General features: G+C 41.4%; 1 protein-coding gene across 4 annotated transcripts in view; it reads left to right on the top strand.

Moving 5' to 3' along the window:
- ESRRG (estrogen related receptor gamma) overlaps positions 1–21,834 on the top strand; it is a 264,204-nt gene that overhangs the window by 182,205 nt on the left and 60,165 nt on the right. For 3 of the 4 annotated variants that reach the window (XM_086927902.1, XM_086927903.1, XM_086927906.1), the window contains one exon: positions 9,002–9,184. In XM_086927902.1, the coding sequence (XP_086784028.1) occupies positions 9,002–9,184 (183 nt within the window). The remainder of the gene's footprint in view (positions 1–9,001; positions 9,185–21,834) is intronic. The other variant, XM_086927905.1, reaches the window with a different exon arrangement.

The following is a 21,834-nucleotide window of genomic DNA, read 5'->3' as shown; positions in this document are numbered from 1 at the left end:
GCATTCAGCCTGGACTTTTCACTTTTTGTCTTTTACACTGTCTACGGATCTGGTGTCTTATTGGACTAATGTTCTACTGTAGAGTTCTGTGTTCAACCCATTGTCACAGGTTCAAATCTTGGTGGATCTACTCAGCCTTTCATCCTTCTGAGGTCAATAAAATGAGTACCATTGAGTTGGGTAGCAATAAACATCTGTTATTCAGCGCCAAGATACCTTGGGTGAACACGCACTTTATAAATAAACGTTATGTTATGTTGTCACTAAAAAGTGTTTACCAGATGGCTCTTTGGCTTCCCTATCACTCCCACCTGAACCACTGCTAGTGGGTGGAGAAGGGCTCCTGCTTGCACCCCACTTACTATGAAACCAAAATATGTCTGTTTCTCTTGGCCCACATCCTTTACCCTCATCGCTGCTGCCGACGGCCAACGGCCGTCACGTGCACTACCTCTGGAGTGCTGCGCACGTCCGTTGGCCGTCGCGGCCCCGCCCGCGCAATAGAACGTTCCGCACTAGCGCGGAACGTTCGGCGCAGTTAAGAGGTTACTCTAGTCTCATAGCCTCTTTAGTCTACAGTCATTCTTGAGCCAAAAATCATTCAAATTGATTGCTAAATGCACATCTAAGTTGATTCAGTTTCATGCTCTCTGTATTAGTATATTTGATGGACTGTCCTAGAGCTTAATTTGAGCCAGTGGTTTCAGGTGCTCGGCACCGGCACTTAATTGTCAATACTGGTGCTTGTGAAAGCCTGCCACAAGGTGGTGCTGTCTGGCTAATTTAATTAATATTTCAATAAACATTAAAAATGACTATTAATTGTGCCCAAAACATTCTTATAGCTTTGGGGGCCTGGAATAGTCTGAATGGTCACACTTGTAGGTGTGTGATGGCTAATAGTTGTTTTGTTACTACGATTGGCAGCATGGCAGTGGCAATGTGTGGTGCAAGCTGCAGTGGCCTTCTGATGAGAGCCCTGGCACTTATTTTTTTCACAAATTCAACACTGGACTGTCCTTAGTTAATTCTACCAAACTCTCTTCCTAAACCCCAAGATTTTATCTCCCAGAACGCATTTTGCTGTTAAATGTAAGTCCAGTTCCGGAAAATAACATGATGACAGGAAGCCTTAAACCCGAGTCTCAAAAATGTGTTTATATTTTTGAAAAAGTAATTTCTCCTCCATGAAGTCGACATGCCTCCTGTTGTGTAGGCACTAAACCTCAGGTGGGTTTCAGCATGCATAGGAGACCCCTCTCTGGCATTTGACTGCTGGCTGGCAAAGTCCCTTCAAAGTCATTCTGCCCAGCAGGGGTCACTGCTGAAAACCGCAGCTATGAACATATGGGGAGCTGTTGAGCACATAACAGACTTTAAACTGTAAGTGAAAGGGCATTTTCTCTACGTCAATGGAAAAACAGGCCGTTTTACATAAAATTAAAGCTTAAGTGAACATATGGCATGGTTTCCCTGTGCCTTTCCAACAAACATTATGCTGATTATACCTTCAATTGTCCAATCTGGCTTCCGCTTCTCAGCCTGTCTAAGCTGTTCCGCCAGTCAGTAAATGCATTTTGGGCCTGCATTAAGCAGATTTTCTGCATTATAATAAAAACTTTCTGATAATTCTATAAAATGTAATAAACTCTAATGCTTAATTTCATTAGGGGTTTTAATTTGACTGGATTTTGGCAAGGCAGAGATTGCCCTCTCTCATTTTTTTTTGTTCAGTGTAGTCATTGAGCTGAAATGTTGACAGTGTCGTTTACAGAAGGCTGTTAAAGTGGAGTTTAGTTACCGGCGCCCCAGTCACACTGCAACCACGGATAGGGCTGGAAATTTATCTAATTATGTCCTCCCAATGCAGACCTACACCCCCCCCCCCCCACCCCCCAGAGTAATTAGGAGGGTGAAAAATGTGTCTTCCATCATAGGCAAGGGTAAACACATGATCAACACACACTTGACCACACACACAAAATTCACCAACAGGAGCAGAGGGTCTGTCCCATCCGGGTACCACCCTCTGAGGAGGAATATGAAAAGAAATTGACGCCAAATACCACAAATATTTTACTGCTTCACATCGTTGCGGCACTGTCAGAAATCTGGAAGTGCTGTTCCTGAAGATCCATGACGTTGAAATATAAAGCGCGTGTTTGTTCAAGTGCATCAAGCAGGGCTTTAAGTGGACCGGGTCTCACCGGTGCTGAGCACCATCAGTTTTTTAAAGGGGGCTCGAAACGGGTCTCTATCGGACTCTGTTTTGTGGCCTGGCGGTCTGTTTTTTTCCACACTGCAGTGACAGCAGGCACATCGATGTGCACTACTCACACTGCGCACTTCTTACTAGTGGTGAAGTTATGGCATGCCGTCATGCCAGGTGAGCGTTGTAGGGGAAGAGAAATCCTTTAAAGAGAGTCATTTTCTCTCTGCATTTCCCTTCTGTTTTTGAAACTCAGAAGCAGCAACATTGCCGTGGTGTCACCAGGACTTTAAGTGGAAGCTTTTTCAATATTATATACAAGCCATGGTTGATGTTTATGTTTCTTATGCAACTAACAACCATTGACAAAGCCAGTGGTCCTGACTTGTTGTAGGTAGGATGTTGCTTGTTGCATCATATCTGGATGCAATGACGGAAACAGCAAAATACAAGTCGGGCGGCACACTATGCTTAGCACAGATTTTTAGCTTAAGTATTTTAAAGCCACACCCTTACTGCATTGGTCACACCCCTTAGAGAGACTCCCTAGTTTTTTCACCCCACTTAAAGCCCTGGCGTCAAGGGCCCAGTTATCAAGGGCCATCCACCCAAAATGGGCACTTGGGTGTGGCCTGTGCGCTTGAGAACAATATGATTTTCCCTGACGCAGGTAAAACCTCAGCTGTGTTTTTGAGTGCGTTTAGAGTTATTCCAGTTCAAGGGGAATATTGACGCCTGAAGCTCCTGACTCATTTTGGTAATATAGTTCTGCATGGCGTCCATGAACTCTGTGCTGCTTTAATAAGACACGAGCCGGTCTTTTTCTCCATAAAATATGGTGGTCTGGCTCTATTCAGATGGCTGGGAGGTCCGAATTTTTACCAGGTCCACAGCCTTTCCCTACGCCCCTGTGCACCAGTTCACCCCTGACCAGTGCCTCCCTGCAACGGGGCCCAGAATGTTCTGAAGCAGCACATTAAAAAGCCAACAAAAAACACCTCCTCCCTTCTATGGCAGGGGCGCTTGCCTCTTTCTCAATTATTATCTGCAGCCATGGGACTGATATTTCTATTATCCGTCCCATCAGATTGCTTTTAAACACACACTCGTAAGTGCTAGTTTTCAAAGCCTGCCAGATAAGCGCCAAGAAACGTCGAAATCGGCTTAAGTGAAGAATTAGCCCCAGAGATTTTATGGAACCCGCGCGCTTGTTTGCGCACCAGAAAAGCACAGCAATGAAAATTGGGTTGTATTGATTGTAATTAGGAAATCATTAAATAAGATGTAGTTTGAGAGAGCGCTCGTGGCTATTCCGTTTCCTTGGTGATGGGGCTCTGGGAGGCATGGGGGAAGTGCAGGGCCCTTTCCCACCACAGTCCATCCTCCTCGGATGGAAGGGGCGCGCGTGAGGCTGACCGGCCCCTTCCCGCGCTTTTGCATGGATCACTCAACCTTAGCCCGATGCCAGGCTCTGCCCAGGGGCAGGAAGGGGAGCCGCGCCTGCGCAGTAGGCTTCCCGCGCACCTCGTGCTCTCTTTAATGCGGCCGGTTCCGTGATGTACCTCACGGTTGTGGCGTTGTCACAATTATTCACGGCCGAGATTCTGTGAAGCAGGCACAGGAGTGAGCGGCAGTCACGGGTAAAACTGCGAGCAGAAATCCTTTTTTTGTGTGTGTAAAACGCGGCCTTGTGGTAACCGGGACTGCCAGGCTCGCTGGTCCCTCGCTCGCCTCGCGGGCTGAGGAGATCTGACTTTTCCTTCTCTTCCTCGCTTTTTCCGGCACTTCAGCCTTACTTTCGATGTAATGAGACGTCAAAGACGGGCGGACTCGTGTTAGGGTTGTTTAGAAGCAGAAACGATATGATATTTAGGTTAAGTGCCATTCACCGTGCAATCTCCCATTCATTCTTTCCAGTGCGCTACACTCAAGTGCGTTCCTGTGCACGTGACCCTGCACTCCACTGGCCTAGCTTCACCCCCTCCCCAGCCTTGTCACTAAAGCCAGTCAACAAGATTAGGCCATCCAAGTATATTCCGTACAATTAATATTCCATCACGCTCAAAAGAATATAAATAGACTGTGTACACCCTTTTGTTTCACTTGGAACATTTTACTCACTTAGAATATTAAAACAAATGTTAATGTTTGAAAGAAGTGGTCAAAATGTCCCAATTCTTTCCAATGATGTGTGTTTCAAGTGTTACATACCCAGCTCACATTTGTATGAAGAAATGCTTACTCTCATGTATAAAAACAGGAAGCATATTAAACAGTCCTTGTTAACTTACCTTCTAAAATATATCCCCTCTGATCTATCATGTGTGCATTTATCAGGAATGTTTTGCTGTGTGTTTGTATTAGGCCTGGGTGGACAGCTACGCTCGCGTAGTTTGCGAAGTTTGGGCAACTTTGCACTACTCAAATTGCACGTAGCACAGTGCAAACACGCGTAGCGTAGGGCAGCGGTCATTTTTTGCTTGCTCGCGGTCCTCAAGGTCAAGTTGGCGACCGCGAGCAAGCAAAATGACATCCCGGCGAGACTTTTTCCTCGTTCGCGATCAGCAACATCAAGTTGCTGATCGCGAGCGTGGAAACTAAACCTCCCGGCGATATTCTCAACCCGGGGAGGTCAGGTTTCTCAATGCGAGTGGTCCTGTATGCTCGCGACCGCTCGCGATGAGAAACTACCAGTCCGCGTTGAGAAAGCTGCCGCTCCAGTAAAAATCTACTAGAGCGGCAGAAAACTACAGCTCACACTGTGCAAGATGCCGTTTTCAATGACTGCACAGTGCCGGATGCTTGTCCGCTCTGTGTAATCATTGAAAACAGCATCTTGCACAGTGCAAACAGGGTACTACGCAGTTTGCGTAGTGCTACGCGTAGCTAGCGTAGTGCAAAGTGTACTTCGAGTAGCTTCACGTAGCGCTTCTTCGCAAACTACGCCCAGGGTTAGTTTGTATAGCGCTACATCGCTGTGTTTTAGCACTATCAACATCTACATCATGGAAATAGGGGAATAAGCGTACTGAGAAGGAAGAGGTAGCTGGAGATCATTTGGAGTCTGAGTTTAACTGGCAAGCAGATAACTGTCAGGCTAGATGAACTTGGCTGTCTTAACATAACATGCACACGTGTAAAGCGCCTGGTTGCCAGTGTGTATCTTGCGCTGCCAACATCTGATCACCTACTCAATCTATCTATAACAATAGAATTCAAGGGGTCTTTTTGATATCTATTGACCAGCAAGTTTTTAATATTATAATTAATGGTGCCAGACCTAACATGCAAACACAAACATTGCATGAAATATATTGAAACAAAAGAGTACAGACAGAATTTGCACTACTTTTTCACTAGTTTTGTGCTAGCCTCACTTGATGTATTGCAGAAAGGTACAAGGCTTTTGTGTAATTGCAGTATTGCAAGTGGAATTGACTTTGTGACCGATGTGTGCACCAAGGCTCTAGTCCCATACCATAGACAGGAGGAGGATTGCCAATGCACCATAGTCGGGCGGTGGATTGCAATGGCACACATTGATGGATCAGCATTAACAGTTGCTTGAGTGGGCACTGAGAAGAAGATAGTGCAATTTCTGATTTTCAAGAGCCACCGGAATCATAGACTACACACAGGGCCAGCAGATTATGATACTGGGGGCACTGCTTTTTCAGCATATTATGGATTTGCTGTATTTTCCGGAAAATGCCTCTACAACTGCATAATCTGCAGATTTTAAGAAAAAAAACATTTCTAGCTCAAATGGATCAAAAGTTACAAAAAAACACAACACTACGTGCTGATGTGCCTTTCGCAAAGGTTGACTGGTCACCTTTCTGCTTTCTCTTGCTGTATTTGGGTGTTAAACGTGTACTAATGAGGTGAAATATTTTCCCAGACAGTTTAAACATGTAAAAAAGACAATATAACGAATCAATACTATCAAAAAATGTGCCACATGCTGCCCCATAATTTGCCTTTTGTTGCTCCAAAATTTAGTGAACCCTGCCACATAATTTGGTACTCCCCTGTGGCATAATTCCAGAGGCCCTGAGTATACATCACCTCTTCCTCTTGAGTGCTCGCTCTGCTTCCACCAATGGAAGTGCAGAAAAGACTGTAGTTCTCAGGCCATGATCCAGTGCAGCTGAGTACCACACGTTGGTATTTGATCAGGCAGCAGCATAGCAAGGTCAGGTGGTACCCAGTCCGGAAAATTTCTTGTCACCCCCGGCTTGACAAAGTGGCAAAAATATGTGTTTAAAACAATAATTTTTACCATTTTGTCACCCCCTCAGTGACGACACCCAGGGCGACCCGCACCCACCGCACCCCCTTCCTACGCCACTGTGAACAGACATTGCGTATGTACACAAACACTCTTTTTACACTTTTCCATGGTCAACGTTAAATCACATGCACATAATTTATGATTGAATTTACCTGTACAGCTCTCCATTGGAACAATTATTGTGGTCACCATTTTCAGTCCCAATTATTCACTGCCCTCATATCAAAGCAGTGAAAAATTAATTTAGTTTTTTTTTTCCTCTGACATCAGATCAGTGAACCACCATGCTCCCTTTATAAGGTCGTTTATACAATGCCTGCTCTAGGCCTCTATAGACCAGAGTGAGAGGTGGGATCACGCGTGGTTCTCATATGCCATTAACCACTGTGGGCCACTCATCTGTGCAGGCCCTCCCTCATGGTAAAAAGCATCCTTTACTGACAGAAAGTTCTCAAAGAGGAATCATCAGTGCAGCACTGATAATTATTCCTTCTGTGCTTGCCCCTTGATAGTAGTAGTAGTTCCATGCATCTTGTTAAAAGCTGATGGGAGGCCTAGAACTACCCAAACAAGTGCAGCTTGGTCAGTAAGAATGGGGGGGGGGGGTTAGCTTCAGATTTGCCAATAATTATGCTGGCATATCTTGTTAACATACATTATCATTATCTGAGAAGCAGGACATGAGGGCAGCTTAAGGACCAGTGGAAAGGGAGAAAAGTGGGGATTGTTAGTGGTACTTAAAATATTTTGTTAAATAACCAACATTTTTAAGAACTTCAAAACAGAGGAGAGCGAATGAGTGTGTGTTTTAGTCTGTGTGTGCATGTAATAATCCTAAGTGAAATTCAACGGACACCTCACCACACCAGACTGAAAGCACCTGTTCCCAACTATTTGCTACATTATAATACATATATTAGGGGGGATGTAACTTGAAGCTACAGCCCAGACCCCAAATATCTGAGGAGGCATTACTATTGCAATTTCGGTTGTCGAAAATTCGAGGAAAGTATTTTTGGTTACCTTTCAATAATACTGGCACCAGGCAGAGAGAGTTAAAATATTAAAACACACAAGAGTCAAACTATCCTGGCTGATGACGGCTGATAGCCAGAAACCGGGCCTAGGCACAGGGTCAAGACTGATTTGCATATGGCCATGTCTGAACTGGGGTGGCGTGGTGAGCAAAATAAGGATGGATTAAACCCAGATCTGTGACTTGGAGTGATTGTTTTGCCAATGTGCAATCATCTTGTGTGTTTTGAGAGTTAAAATATTGCCATGAGTGTGCACGCATGTAATGCTTTCAAATGAACATTCAAGACTGCGCCATTGACTGGCGGAAAGCTCCAAAAGATGGAACAGCTCTCCCTCTCATATTGGAATTGGAGCGCACTGCTTCAGGCAGTGTGTAAGATGGAAGGTGTAGAGGATGGGGAGGGGGCACACAAAGTATTTATTTGGTATTTTAGTGAAGGGTGACTGGACGGGAGAGACAGGACACATGGTATCTTAATTTTGGGAGTTGGTAGCAGCTAGGTGAGTTCTCCTGAAGATGGTGGGAGAGGGCGTTAGGAAGCCAGAATGTTTGTTATGTTTGGGCAGTTCGTTGGAGGGGAGAGATTACTAGAGGGTGGTAATACACCAGGAATATTTAAGAGACACTGAGGGAAGGCAGTTTATGAATGTCTCCCCTATGAATACTGCTCTGCTGCTGATTTCAGCTGGAGAAATGGTTCTAGGGGACTACACAACATCAAAGTGTAGATGGCTAGTTGTCAATAATGTGTAGTTTTTTGTACAGCTTGGGTTACACGTGACAGCATAGACAAGCTCTTCATGGAAAATAATCTTCTGATTGGTAGTTACCCATCTTTCATTCCATATAATTTTTCACCAAATTTATGGAAAACCGTGTAACACATGGTGGGTCTTCGGTATTTCAGATACATGAATAGTGGCACATCTATCAGCCTCACCTGAAAACTGAACACCTGAGGGAGTTTTCTTATGATGATTAATTCAGCTCAGGCTCTTGCAAGGCCACAGCATGCAGAGGGTTAAATGTCAGGTGGCACAATGTTGTGGCTTCTGGCCAAGAACCTTCAGCATTAAGGGCGAGATGCTGCATGTGTATTGTGTTGTCGGAGGCAGACATGAAGCTCAGACATCTAGACAGATCTGACAGCGGAGAATAGAGAAGGAAAGACAAAACGGGGTAGTTAGTCACAGTTAATTAGCCAGTTTTCGGCTAGAATTTCTGGGAATTCCTAACAATAGTATGGCATTGAAACCAATTTATGAAGCAGCTATATGCACAATGATGTATTCATGCTTGGTCCTTTGAATTCTTAATTTGAATGTGATAAAGCAACTTTAATTCATGTTTACACAAAATATTAGCCAGTATGACATGACTTTGACACCTCATTTCCTCAGACCCCAATTATCATCCATGAACTTTGGCAAATTTTAAGATACTACTATTGATCCTGCAGTGCTGTGGTCTATTCTTTCAGATAACAAGATTGTCTCACACTTGCTGGTGGCCGAACCAGAGAAGATCTATGCCATGCCTGATCCGACGGTCCCCGACAGTGACATCAAAGCCCTCACCACACTTTGTGACCTGGCCGACAGGGAGCTGGTGGTGATCATCGGATGGGCCAAGCATATTCCAGGTATGGATAACATTTTCTGTCTTTGTGAAGAAGTATTTCTTCTTATTTTAACATCATTACCAGGAAAATCAGAAATGTATCATGTTGCCAGGACTCTTGCTTTAAAAGATTTACATATTCAAGTTTCGTGTCTACACTTACTACTGACAATTTGCTTGTTCGTAAAAGTTCATTGCTTAGTTTCTTCGATTGTATGGGTTCAACAGTGTAGTAACATTGATGACGGAATAAGTGATATATGGCAAGAGATATTGTTGACTTTGCATCCGGAGAGAATAGTAGAGGTTTGCAAACATCGTCATGCCTATCTACAATATTTTATTCAAGTGAGAACAAATTTACTATGCTTGGAATTAACTCGATTTTTCAATTCATCTGGTTTTTTTTTGGTCTGTCGCGTCTTCTCAGGGTTCTAAGATGGCCTTTGTAGCTTCTGCTTTGCCCTCTGCCGCTCCCTCAGTGAGACACCCACAGCACCAATGGGAGTCTTTCAATGAAACTGTTGATATTACAGATGGAGAAGATTAGAGAAAGATTCTCACCCATTCCATTTACAAGTCTCCATAACTCATCTCGCCTTTGAATGGGTGTTGTAGTTAGTACTACATTGCTCCAACTACTATACAACCACTGCTTTTATTTCTGCTACTTCTTATGCCACTGCTCATAATAATAGTAATAACAATAACAGCAAAAGAACAGTAAAACCAATTCTCGGACAAGAGTGGGTCATTGTTTTATGGCCCTTGAGTAAACCCCTATTTGTTCAGGGATTGGAATTACAAGTTTGGTTGTATTTTAAGTAGCTCAACCTTTATTAAATTTCAAAATTTAACAGTGGAAATGTATACAATAACAATATTTACAGATGGCAGTGATGGTCTAATTGGTAGCAAATCTACTCTTTTAGTGCATTTAGTGTACACAGCCAAGTATTGGTGCCACTCAAGGTTACGAAAGATGCACCCCACTACCTAAGGTGCCAGAACACTAGACCCCATTCGGTCCCAGTGAAAATGTGAAATAAATGTATAAACCTCGGCACTCTAGGTTAATTAAAATGTCAATTTATAAAGCTGTTTAGCAAAGACCAATTCAAAATATCGGCAAGAAGTCAATTCAATTCATTATATTGTTCAACGGCCAAAAGGAGGACTGTTGCATCAAGCTGTCTATTCCCAACTCTATTGTTATTGTGCTGTAAATTTGAAACCTGTGATTCAAGATTTGGTGACTTTTTGATATTAAAATTGACATAGTATGAATTGAATTGACTTCCTGCTGATATTTTGAATTGAAATGTATACAGTATTTACCATATCATGCGGATTTTGCTGTGTTAAACTCCCAAATCTCCATGATGTTCTCCCAAAACTCGAGCTAGACACTATTTATCACTCCTGATAAAAAACATCCCCAGGGTATCGTTATTTATGAGGTGCGATAAATAGTACCTTGTTAACGACCCACTGGTAATCAGGGTCTAAGTGGTCTGGATTATCTTTTTTGACCAGTGCTAAGTCATAGCTGATAGATCTAGCTAAAATGTTTTGCACGGGATGTAACACTCTTCAATTATGTTCACCCTGTGTAGGCTGTGCATGTAGAATTTAGAAAGAAGCCAAACACAGCCCCTTCCCTCTTCCCTTCTAAAGCAATGTGCCGTGAAGCTGATTATGGATAAGAGACCCTGTGTTGCCAGTGTTTGATTGGATAAAAACTACCACCCCTACAAATTGTTTTCTCTGGGAACAGGCGTGGTCTCAGGGCTACTTTCCTTACTGTAACCTTTCTGAACAGGCACTATTTCTGGCGAGTTATTTTCTTTTAGGGCCATCATCAAAATCATAATGTTATCAGCATGTATGGGTTTTCAAATCAGGGCTGAACAGGAAGTATTTGTTACTTCACAGTAGTCAATGTTGCACAGATCAACATTTCAGGTTCCAACTTATTTCTGTAGGGCTAAATTTTCTCTTGCAGAGAACCACTAGTTTTAGTGAATGAGACAAAGAACATTTTTACAGAACTGAACATTATTTAGGATGCACTCTTTTATTGGGCCTTTCTCAAAATGGCTATCCCAGGATGAACTCCGAGGTCTCTAGATGTCTGAATAGCAAGACAAGCAACACTAGACCATTTCATAATTCTTAGTCTTCCTCAGTGAGCTGCATAGGGAGCTAGATAAGGGTACCAGTCCTGGCTGTGGTGTTGCTGCTTAAGGTTACTCACTGAGTGATAGAAAATTGATACAGGGAACACCTGAAATGTTCTGGAAAGCTTCTTTGTGTTGTTGGTTTCAGCATGGTTGTGACTCTGTCAAATCCTTTTGGGAGTTAAAATAAAGGTAATAATTTCAAACATTGTATTTATTTCAGCTGGTTTGCATGTGATAACAGCATGAGATGATGGATGTTTTGTTGCTCAGAACTCTTGCTTGGTAACCTTCTTAGATGGTCTAGAGAGGATATTCTCCATCCCTGATAGATGTAATTATTGTACCTTTTTCATTGAAAAAGTACAGAATCATACTAAAGAGCAGCAGAAGGACTTAGATTCGGGAAAGTGGGAAATGGCCACACACGTCAGATCACGCAGTATGAAATTGGGGCAGGAGGCGGGTAGATGCAAATTGTGACATTGCATAACATAAATCATTCAAAAGGTGTCTGATGTGCTCAGCATTGTTTTCCTCTACTTTGCACAGTGAATATTGTTGCTGCTTTTCAATTCCCTCTACACATCACATTTAAGATCACTGCTGTCTTATTTGCAAATAAAATAGTAAAGGAATTGAGAGGAGGGGGGGGGTGAGCTAGACTGTGTTTAAATGTTTATTCTGAGGAACTAAACGCCTAGCAACGTTATTCATTCTTCTTTAGGTATCAGTTTCCTCCAAGAGGAGATCCCATGAAACAGGGCACACTTTGTTTATATATTTTATGCCTATCTTTCTCTTACAAAGTTTTATCATTTGATATAGTGATAAAACATTGTAAATGTATCAGCAGAGGAAACAACTGGAATGCTTTTTATTAAGCACTTGAGCGGTGTCAAGGAAACAGGTGCTCACCTTCAGCCCATGCCCCTCTACCCCATTAGGAAATAGCTTCATATTTCAAAACATGGGAGTGGGACCTAAATCAGGTTCAAACTCGGTAACATAAACATCTCACAGATATTCTGCATTCATTTTTAGATTTTTCAGATAGTAGCAGTGTTGTAACAACAGCACTCGCAACCCCTGCAGGGGGTCCGAGCTCCGGGGATCCCCCTCCGGCACTGTGCACGGGTGGCGGGCCCCAGCCTGAGAGATCCTGACTCGGCTCAGAGTGAGGGAGGATCCCACTACATGTGCTTTGCAGGGGAGCCCCCTCAAGTTGTGTTATGCCACTGCGTAGTAGTGTTGATATATAATGCTTCAGCAGTGACTTGTGGTGCAGTTTTACTATTTACATTCCTACCTTTATTTTTAGAATCTATCTTTTTTCTCTGAGTAAATAATCAGTTCCACTGGAATTATGTGATTGTGAAGCCACAGCACTCTGCATAGATTCAAATTTGTCACATTTTACAAATAATCCAGCATCTGGCCTAAGATTTGCTGTTTTCACCCAAACTGATCAAAAATTGCTCAAGAAAAATCTTCATACGTAGGCAGTAAGAAACCATTTTGGAAAAGTTAACTGGTAACCTTTCAATTGCCGATTGCTGTATTTAAGCATTTCACTGATTCTAATGAGGTGCAAAATTGTCTAGGCAATTTAATTGGCAAAATAAAAAAGTAACACAGCTACAGATTGTGCTGCATTGTGCCGCTTAATTTGCTTTTCTTATAGCGAGTGGTCAACCCTGCCACATAATGTGGCCCTCCAATGCCTCGTAATTTCAGTGGCCCTATATGTAATGTGACCGGATTCTCAAAATTGACAATATGCCAACATGGCCAGTTGATAAAATATCTCAATAATTGATAACATGTCTCAATAATTCCGCGAAGCACTCGCTAAAGATGCCTCGGGAGCCACCTGAGTCCCTCTAGTCTACATACCTCGGTGTAATGGGAGCATTCGGTCTTCACACAACCAAGGGTCTTTCAACGCGCCTTTTGAATCGTGAACAATGTGTTTCTGGTCCAGTTCACTTCTTTTCTGTCTCCTTAAACTAGTTTGTCTTTATGCTTTGAATGCTACAGTAGTTTCTTTAATCAAATTGATGGAAATCCCTTTCCCTGCCCCGACTGAAATCAATTTATTGGTCATGATACGCCAGCCATGTTGCTAACAGTCGTAACGAACTGTCAGGCGATATGGGAGTGAGGCTAATTTGAAGTCATTAGGTGTGCAGAGTTCAGGCAACAATTTGTTACAGTGGTTAGCAGCACAGCTGACATTTCTGAATGGCTTTGTTCAGAGCAGTTCTGGATGAGACCAGGCAAATTGTAAACTAATTTAAACATCACTCTGTGTTATCCTGGCTGCTTTGCCTTACACCGCTTGCTAATAAAGCGCCCCAGATTAATTCGAAGCTAGTTATAGCGGAGTGGGAGATTCATCTTCTGCGGATACATCAAGCGTAGAGTACAAGCAGCGTACTCACTTTGTGTAGCAGACAATGTTATCAGTTGTTAGGTAAATTTGTTTGTGCTGCTTTGATTTTCAAGCAAGCACATCCATGCATGGAGATGTTTGTATTGATGTTGTGCAACTTGCTCTTTTTATGTTAAAGGCTGGGGAGTTCCAACCCTGGGAAACTTTTATGGCTTGAACAGACTCTAACCCTTCATACCAAAACCTCCATAGAGTTTGATAACATCCACACCAGCAATTCTTTGTTTATCAGATTTCAACAATATATATTTGCGGGTTACAGAGGCTGAATTTGTTCATTGTGCTGTTTGATGTGTTCAATACAAATACACAGTGGGTTCAAGGCAATTTATTCATATCAATTGTGTAATTGTTATTTCGTGAGTATTGTATTGTGTCATCTTTATATTATTACTGCATACATGATGGTCCGATAATGCTATCTTGTGGGTCTGCTGACACCTAGAAATAAATTATCCCGAGACCCCTATTGGAATTAAAGAAGCATATTAAAATAATGCTCCCTTGGCCCTCAGTCTAACACACATCCTTAGGCACTTACAGACACACACCTGTATAATAATATACAAATGTACGCTTAGCATAACTTTCAAAACTTGATTGATGAACTGTACAGTATCTGTCGCACTCTGCAGTGTTACCCTTCCTGTTGCATCACGTATTTCTGGTTATGCTCAAGATATTTCTTAAATGTATACTCAGTGGAATTGAAGTTGTCATCCTTGTTCCCTAACCAAGTAAATTAACCATTGCCACTCAATCTGGTCCAGCTAAGAGCTGAGCCTAATCCAATCTCCATCCACCACAACATTAACTGAAACATTCCTATCCCAAATTAAGAAGTGTTGGTGTCACTGCCGCCTGTCTGATTTTTGTAAAAATATAAAGGAGGAACCCTTTCAGAGAAAAGGGATGGGGTTATTAGGCACTCTAAGAAAAACAACAGTTCCCTTTTCTTAAATGTTCTAGGGGTGTAAGCCCCTCTCAAAGCTTTTTACCACCCATATCAAGGATACACCGTATGTTGTAACCAGAGTTGCATCAAGATTGACAAATTTACAAATCCAACAGTTATGTGTCGACAGAAATTTTTTTTATAAAGACAAAAAAAGGGTTTTTCCTTGTTTATGTTCCCTCAGACCAAAACCATGTAGCAGAGTATATTCATAATTTTCTCCACACCACTACGTTAATAGCAATATGCATGTACACAGGAGAGTTTGGTTAAAAACAATTTCTTTATTTGATCAAGATACTGACCATGTCAATTTAAAAAACACAATCTATCACATTTATTCAATCATCAAACTTTCAAATTAACAGATAAAAAAAACATGAAAAAGTGTCGACGCGGCGTTTCGGTGATGTGGTTTTTCACCTTCTTCAGGACAAAGATTTTCAAATTTAAAATCACTATAGAATTAAAAATACAAAATTTACAATTACTTTCTGTTGTGATACAAACAGGTATCTATTAAAAACATAGTTAAACAACATTTTCCTACAAACATGGTGCAGTATTCCCTGTGTCATTCTGTGTTATTCACATTAGATGTATTGGTTTCATTTACATGAGCATATTGGACTAAACTTCAAACAAAGTTGTTAGTTCTGAACTAACATTAATTCAATGGTCTGGGAGACTCTTACATTCTGAGGGCCGATATCCCTACATCATAAACATATTACAATATCTAGAATATTTGAGAATCTTGCAACCTGTTACGGTGTTACCTTGTGTGGTATCCCTCTAATGTACACTCATTTTTGCTCGATAAACAACTCTAAAAGATGTTTCTTAAAAAACAGTAAATACCCCATATTAATTGGGTTTTTATTGACTGAAGGGAGTGCTGTTTATATCTGTGGACCCTGCATCTTCCCTGAGGCTGTAGAGGGTTCATTTATCCCCTAAAGCTGAAAGTTATTATACCTACCTACTTTGTAGTTCAGTGAATCGCTTTTATCAATTGGCGATATCCGTGGTTCTTTAAAATAAATTCTGGTTCTGCAATTGGAAACATAAAATGTCATGTACTTTTCTTGTTGACCAAAGAGGTAATTTATTGATCACTATTTAGAGCTACCTTATTCCTATATCTTTCAGGCGGGGTAGCGTTTAGATTTATTGTACCCCTTCGGATTCTTTACATCAGCAAGTCATACTCCCTGTATAGAGAAAGGATATTATTGTTTAAATAAAGTCCTATTTGTTTTAATTTGTTTGCGGTTCTATCAACAAACTATTCAAGTGAACCTCACAGCACTTAACTAGTTTTTAGATTTCTCATGTAGAAAACCCTTTCACAGTCTGTAACTCCCTCACTTCTCTAAGTGACCATTACAAATACTACATTTTTGGACATGGTGAGTTTTATTTACCTGGATCATTCTTTTACGATCCTGGAAGACAATCGTTCTAGTTTTCTGCCCAGCCGTGTTGTTATGAAATACTCTGCAAATACATTATTATTTTGTGAGGATATATAGCGACTCTGCAGATTACTTTAAATTTGTGAAAGAAATCTCTTTTCGGGATATTTTACTGTCTTACCGTTTATGTATAAGTATCTCTTGTCTCTATGCTCGCACAGTTTATTTGAAGGGCGACTTTTTCTTTAGACTCGGAACGCTCTTGAGCTGTTATTACACGGAGTTAAAAGAGAAAGGGGAACAGAATTTTAGTCTCAACTCTGAGTTACTTAGGGCAACAGAGTTTCAGGAATGGGCCGTCTACTAATCTAAATGGTCTATTCGGAATTCCGTACTTACTTTGATGGCGATTTTACTTGCGTCTCGGGTGGGCACCTGCAACGACCGTCCTTCCGTGCTGGAATAACTCAGTTCTGATTTTAACTGCTTTTATACCTTTGCTAATTAGTAAATTGGATACAGGTGAAATCGTTCACCTGTGTAATTTTCGCGGTTCCGTTTCTGTGGATTTCAGCCGCGGCGGCCATCTTTGAGTAACTGCATATATACTGAAACAATGCTCAGAAATATGTATTGGTTGCCTTTATTTAAAGTTAAGGGAGTAAGTTCCTTTCCTATATTGCAATCGATTTACATGTTCAAATGTTACTGGGTTAGATTACTATACAATCGATCGCCCAATATATTATTTTTTGCCGATTGAGTCCCGATCACGTGACATGCACCCATGTCTTCATAATACTGGTTTTGTTGGCAGACATCTTGTAGGGTGTTTTTTACTCTGAATATTTCTATAATCTTAGAGTTGCTGCTTATTAATCGAGACAGTAATCAGGTTTGCTCTAAAGGATGTATGTGTTAGCTGCCTTTATTTAAAATTAAACCTAAACGAATCCGTTTCCTCCATGTATTGTAGTCATTTTAATATCACGTTAATATTGAGTTAGATTAGTTTACACTCGATCGCCTCACATTTATTTTTGGCCAATCGAATCCCGATCACGTGACATGAGCCCATGTCTTCATAATACTGATTATATTGGCGGACATCTTGTAGAGTGTTTATACTCCGAATGTTTCTATGTGTGTGCATTATTCTGGTAGTGTTCTGTTTATTCCTCTGGAGTTATATTGATTTTCTGTTCGATTAAAACTATTTTTATCTAATGTGGGCAGCGATGTTTTTAATAAAGATTATATTTGGAGCGTCATTTATTATTGGGCTGCAATTTTAGAAATGTACAGCTCGTTTTTTGGGGATGCAAATCTGTATTATTCTCAAAATTGTTTATTTCACTTCGTTAGTATTTTACTGAACCAGCAATTTTTATCATTGTGTCTGTTCAGTTTTCAAAGAATTATGAAGGTATACAAGCTGTGTTGAAGAAGGGAAACTATTATCCCCGACTTACTCATTATTACTGAAATATAAAACATAAGGCATTTAAATTATTCTGTCCCATTCCTCCCTACTGTTTAGTCCATTTCGGAATGTGTTGAATTTGGACATGTAATACTGCTCTCTCTTTTTTCTTTTACTGTCCACATCTCCGCCCCTGTTGTTCAGTTTGACAACTTCAACAATCCACCATTTTAGGTCTTCGACAGTGTGTTTACATTGTTCCCAGTGTTCCACTAGCGGTGCATTGACTCGTTTTGTTCTAATAGAGGATTTGTGCTCATTTAACCTGAGTCTCATTTCCCTCGCGGTCTCCCCTATGTACGCCTTTTGGCAGGGGCATTGTATCATGTAGACCACGTTTGGGGTTCTACAGTTAACTAGATCTTTTTGGTAATGGGTGATTCCATTGTAGTCTATTTTGGGACCTTTGATTATTAGGCTGCAATTTTTGCAGGCACCGCAGGGGAAGTTGCCGGCTGGCACTTTTCCGTCAATGGTCTCAATCCTATTTCTTTTTATCTCGACAGGATAAGTATGTACTAAACAATTTTTAATTGTTCTATTTCGTCGATATGCAAATATCGGTTTTGGAATGGGTATGGATCCTGTATTTTGGAGTAGGTTCCAATTCCTATTTATAAGGTTCTTCACCTTGTTGCTAATGTTTGAGAAATTGGTCACACAGACCAGTTTCTGATCATTTGTTACAGGTTGGGATTTGGGTTGAAATAAGCTTTCTCTATTGAAGTATTTTGCTCTTTTGTAAGCATTTTTAACCATCTTTTTTGGATATCCTCTTTCTAGGAACTTAATTCTTAGTGTTTGAGCATGTTTTTCAAATTCCTCTCTATCGGTACAGTTTCTTCTTACCCTTAGGAATTGTCCGAAGGGTATATTATTTTTTTGGGTTGCAGGGTGGTGGCTTTCGAAATGCAACATAGTGTTGCGATCGGTAGGTTTGCTAAAGAGTTCCACTCTCAGAGTTCCATCTACAGGTTTTATTCTAATGTCTAAAAAATCACAACTCTGGTTGCTGTAGGTTGATGTAAATTTCAGGTTTTTATCTCCTAAATTGATCCATTGGATGAACTCTTTTAGTTCATTTTCACCCCCGGACCATATGCACAACACATCGTCAATGAAACGAACCCACATTTTTATGTTCTCAAAAAATGGGGCCATCTCATTGAAGATGTGTGTGTCTTCAAAGGCTGCTACGTAAAGACAAGCAAGGCTTGGCGCACATGTAGCGCCCATACTTGTGCCTTTTGTTTGCTTAAAAAGCTCATCTTTAAAGAGAAAAATGTTGTTAGTTAATACTATCTCAATGCAGTCCACTATAAATTGAGCATGTTCAGATAACTTGTCATCTGTCCCTTTTAGAAGCCTCTCTATCATAAGTTTTGTATCATTTTGAGGTATATTAGTGTATAGTGCCTCTATGTCTAGAGTCACTAGCCACTCACTATCCACATTAAAGGGTTTATTCTCAATCTTTGCGATCGTATCTGTGGTGTCCTTAATGTAGGCTTTTTGTTGTGTTACCAATGGTTGAATAAATTTATCTGCATATTGGCTCAATGGTTCTGTTAAAGAGTTTAAACTCGAAACTATAGGTCGCATGGGTGGGTCTTTGATATCTTTGTGAACTTTTGGGAGTCCGTAAATAGCTGGTATAACTGGTTTGTCGTTTTTTAGGAAATTAAATTCTTCCTGATTAATTACTCCATCTTCTAATGCGAAGTTAAGTCTCTCTCTGATTTTATCTTTTAAATCCGACCATTCTTGTCGGCTGGAGGGGGCATAGTGGAGGGTGTTTTTAAGCATCTCCTGCATTTTACACTCGTAATTATTAGTGTCCATTATGACGATGCTCCCCCCCTTATCACCAGGTTTTATTGTGATTTCTTTGCATCCTTTCAGGGTTTCTAGAGCATCTTTCTCATTTTTAGTGAGATTATATTTTAACCATGATTTTTGTTTGAGTAGGTCTTCCAAACCCTTCTCAACAACCTTTTCAAAGATATCTATCTCTTTGCTTACCATGGTACCAGTGGGCATCCAATTGGATTTTGGTCTAAGGCCTGATTTGTTATCATTGACAGTTCTTTCTTTTCCCTCAAAAAATTTTTTTAGTCTTATTTTCCTGAAAAAACTTTTTATGTCGCGTTCCAGATTAAATTTGTCCACATGTTCTGAGATTGCATATCCAAGTCCCTTCTCTAAAAGTTTTATTTCCTCGAAGGCTTGTCAGTTGCTTGATGAAAAACCACATCACCGAAACGCCGCGTCGACACTTTTTCATGGTTTTTTTATCTTTTAATTTGAAAGTTTGATGATTGAATAAATGTGATAGATTGTGTTTTTTAAATTGACATGGTCAGTATCTTGATCAAATAAAGAAATTGTTTTTAACCAAACTCTCCTGTGTACATGCATATTGCTATTAACGTAGTGGTGTGGAGAAAATTATGAATATACTCTGCTACATGGTTTTGGTCTGAGGGAACATAAACAAGGAAAAACCCTTTTTTTGTCTTTATAAAATTTTTTTCTGTCGACACATAACTGTTGGATTTGTAAATTTGTCAATCTTGATGCAACTCTGGTTACAACATACGGTGTATCCTTGATATGGGTGGTAAAAAGCTTTGAGAGGGGCTTACACCCCTAGAACATTTAAGAAAAGGGAACTGTTGTTTTTCTTAGACTGCCGCCTGTCTGCCCATTACCTACGACAACCCAGACTCTTGCATTGAGCATGAGCAATATTTATTATAAATCGGTACTAGCAGATCTCTTATTTTCGTTAGAACTTCCTCTCACAAAAGCAGAGTTCCCAAAAGCAACATCAAACATGGATCATCTTAATGCTCTTGGTGGATTGCTGGGCTAAGAATGTTGGTAGTGGACAAGCATCTCCCTTGCAACTCACCCTTCAAAATACCTACCGACCAATCAGCTGTGGTGGAATACCTCTAGGAGACAGGCCTTGTTCAACACCCGTACAACACAAATAACGACTCTCACAAAATGTGATACTGCGTCACTGTCTGCCCTTCGTGCCATGAAGTCCTTCAATTTTTCACCCAGCGCTCCATTGCATAGAGTTCAATAAATCTATGTTGCTAATAGGTCCCTATTTGAGGTTCGTTTAGTCTTCACCATTGCTAGCTCTGAACACAGTTGCAAGATTAACTTGAAACAAGCGCTTTTAGATACATTAAGCAAGCAATACATTCACAAACTTTCCCAGATGGAGAAATGGAGGCGCATCTCCCCGCTGACCAGTGATGTTCCTTCATCACGGCTGGTACCAGATGTTGTGTTCTTCTCACTTACAGTCCACCTGTTTATACCACTTCAAGGTACACCGACAATGGGCAGGAGATTTTGAGACTGAAATATGTAATGTAATGTAATGTAATGTAATGGTGTCTTGTAAAGCGTATGTATCACCCCGCCATGGGGTATCTCAGCGCTATAGACCGCTGGGGAACCCGTCCTGGTTTTCCCTGTGAGATGGTCCCTGCTGGGTATCTCCAAGGTGAAACCAGGCATCCCCGGCGTATGTGGGGGGGCCGTTGTGGAGATAAGGCAAGCTAATGCCCAGAGTTGCCAAGTGTGATCCCTGGTTAGAGTAGGCACGAGGCGAGAAATATCGAGTCCCCTGACCCTGGTCCACGACCCTGCCGCGTCGGGCATTGAACCCTGGTCCCGGGCCGTCCTCTGCTTCCGGGTCTGCCGCCTCTAACCAGTGAGCCACACTAAGCCTAACTTTGAGGGAACGTTTTAAAGCCAGGGCTAACACACAGGAATGAGCTCTCTGTAGCCACGCGACAGCACAGTCACGCGGTACTGAGTGCAGGCCTTGCTGAGCAGCAGCAGTGATTGGCATTAACTGGTGCTGCCCGGCTGTGACCAGAAGGTGCGACCCTTGATCCTGCGAGAACAGGGTTAGGGAGCAGCAAAGGAAGACGTGAATGGTAAGCAGTCATCTAACAAAAGCTAGTGTGCAGCTGAATTGAGCCTGGCATCATTCTGTGGCCAGCCATGGCCAGCATGATAGGCACAGATTGACAGCAGGTTCTTGTTGTGCATTTGTGCACTGAGTCTTATGTTACTACAGCAAATGTTCTGGGCATGGGGCTTAAGAAATAAAACATCCTGGTTCCACACTAGTCAAAGGGAAGAATTTCCCT

The sequence above is a fragment of the Lissotriton vulgaris genome, chromosome 6 (assembly GCF_964263255.1).
Source record: "Lissotriton vulgaris chromosome 6, aLisVul1.2, whole genome shotgun sequence".
Lineage (NCBI taxonomy): Eukaryota > Metazoa > Chordata > Amphibia > Caudata > Salamandridae > Lissotriton > Lissotriton vulgaris.
The sequence above is the reverse complement of the archived record's forward strand: the minus strand, read 5'-3'. Positions and strand labels throughout refer to the sequence as shown.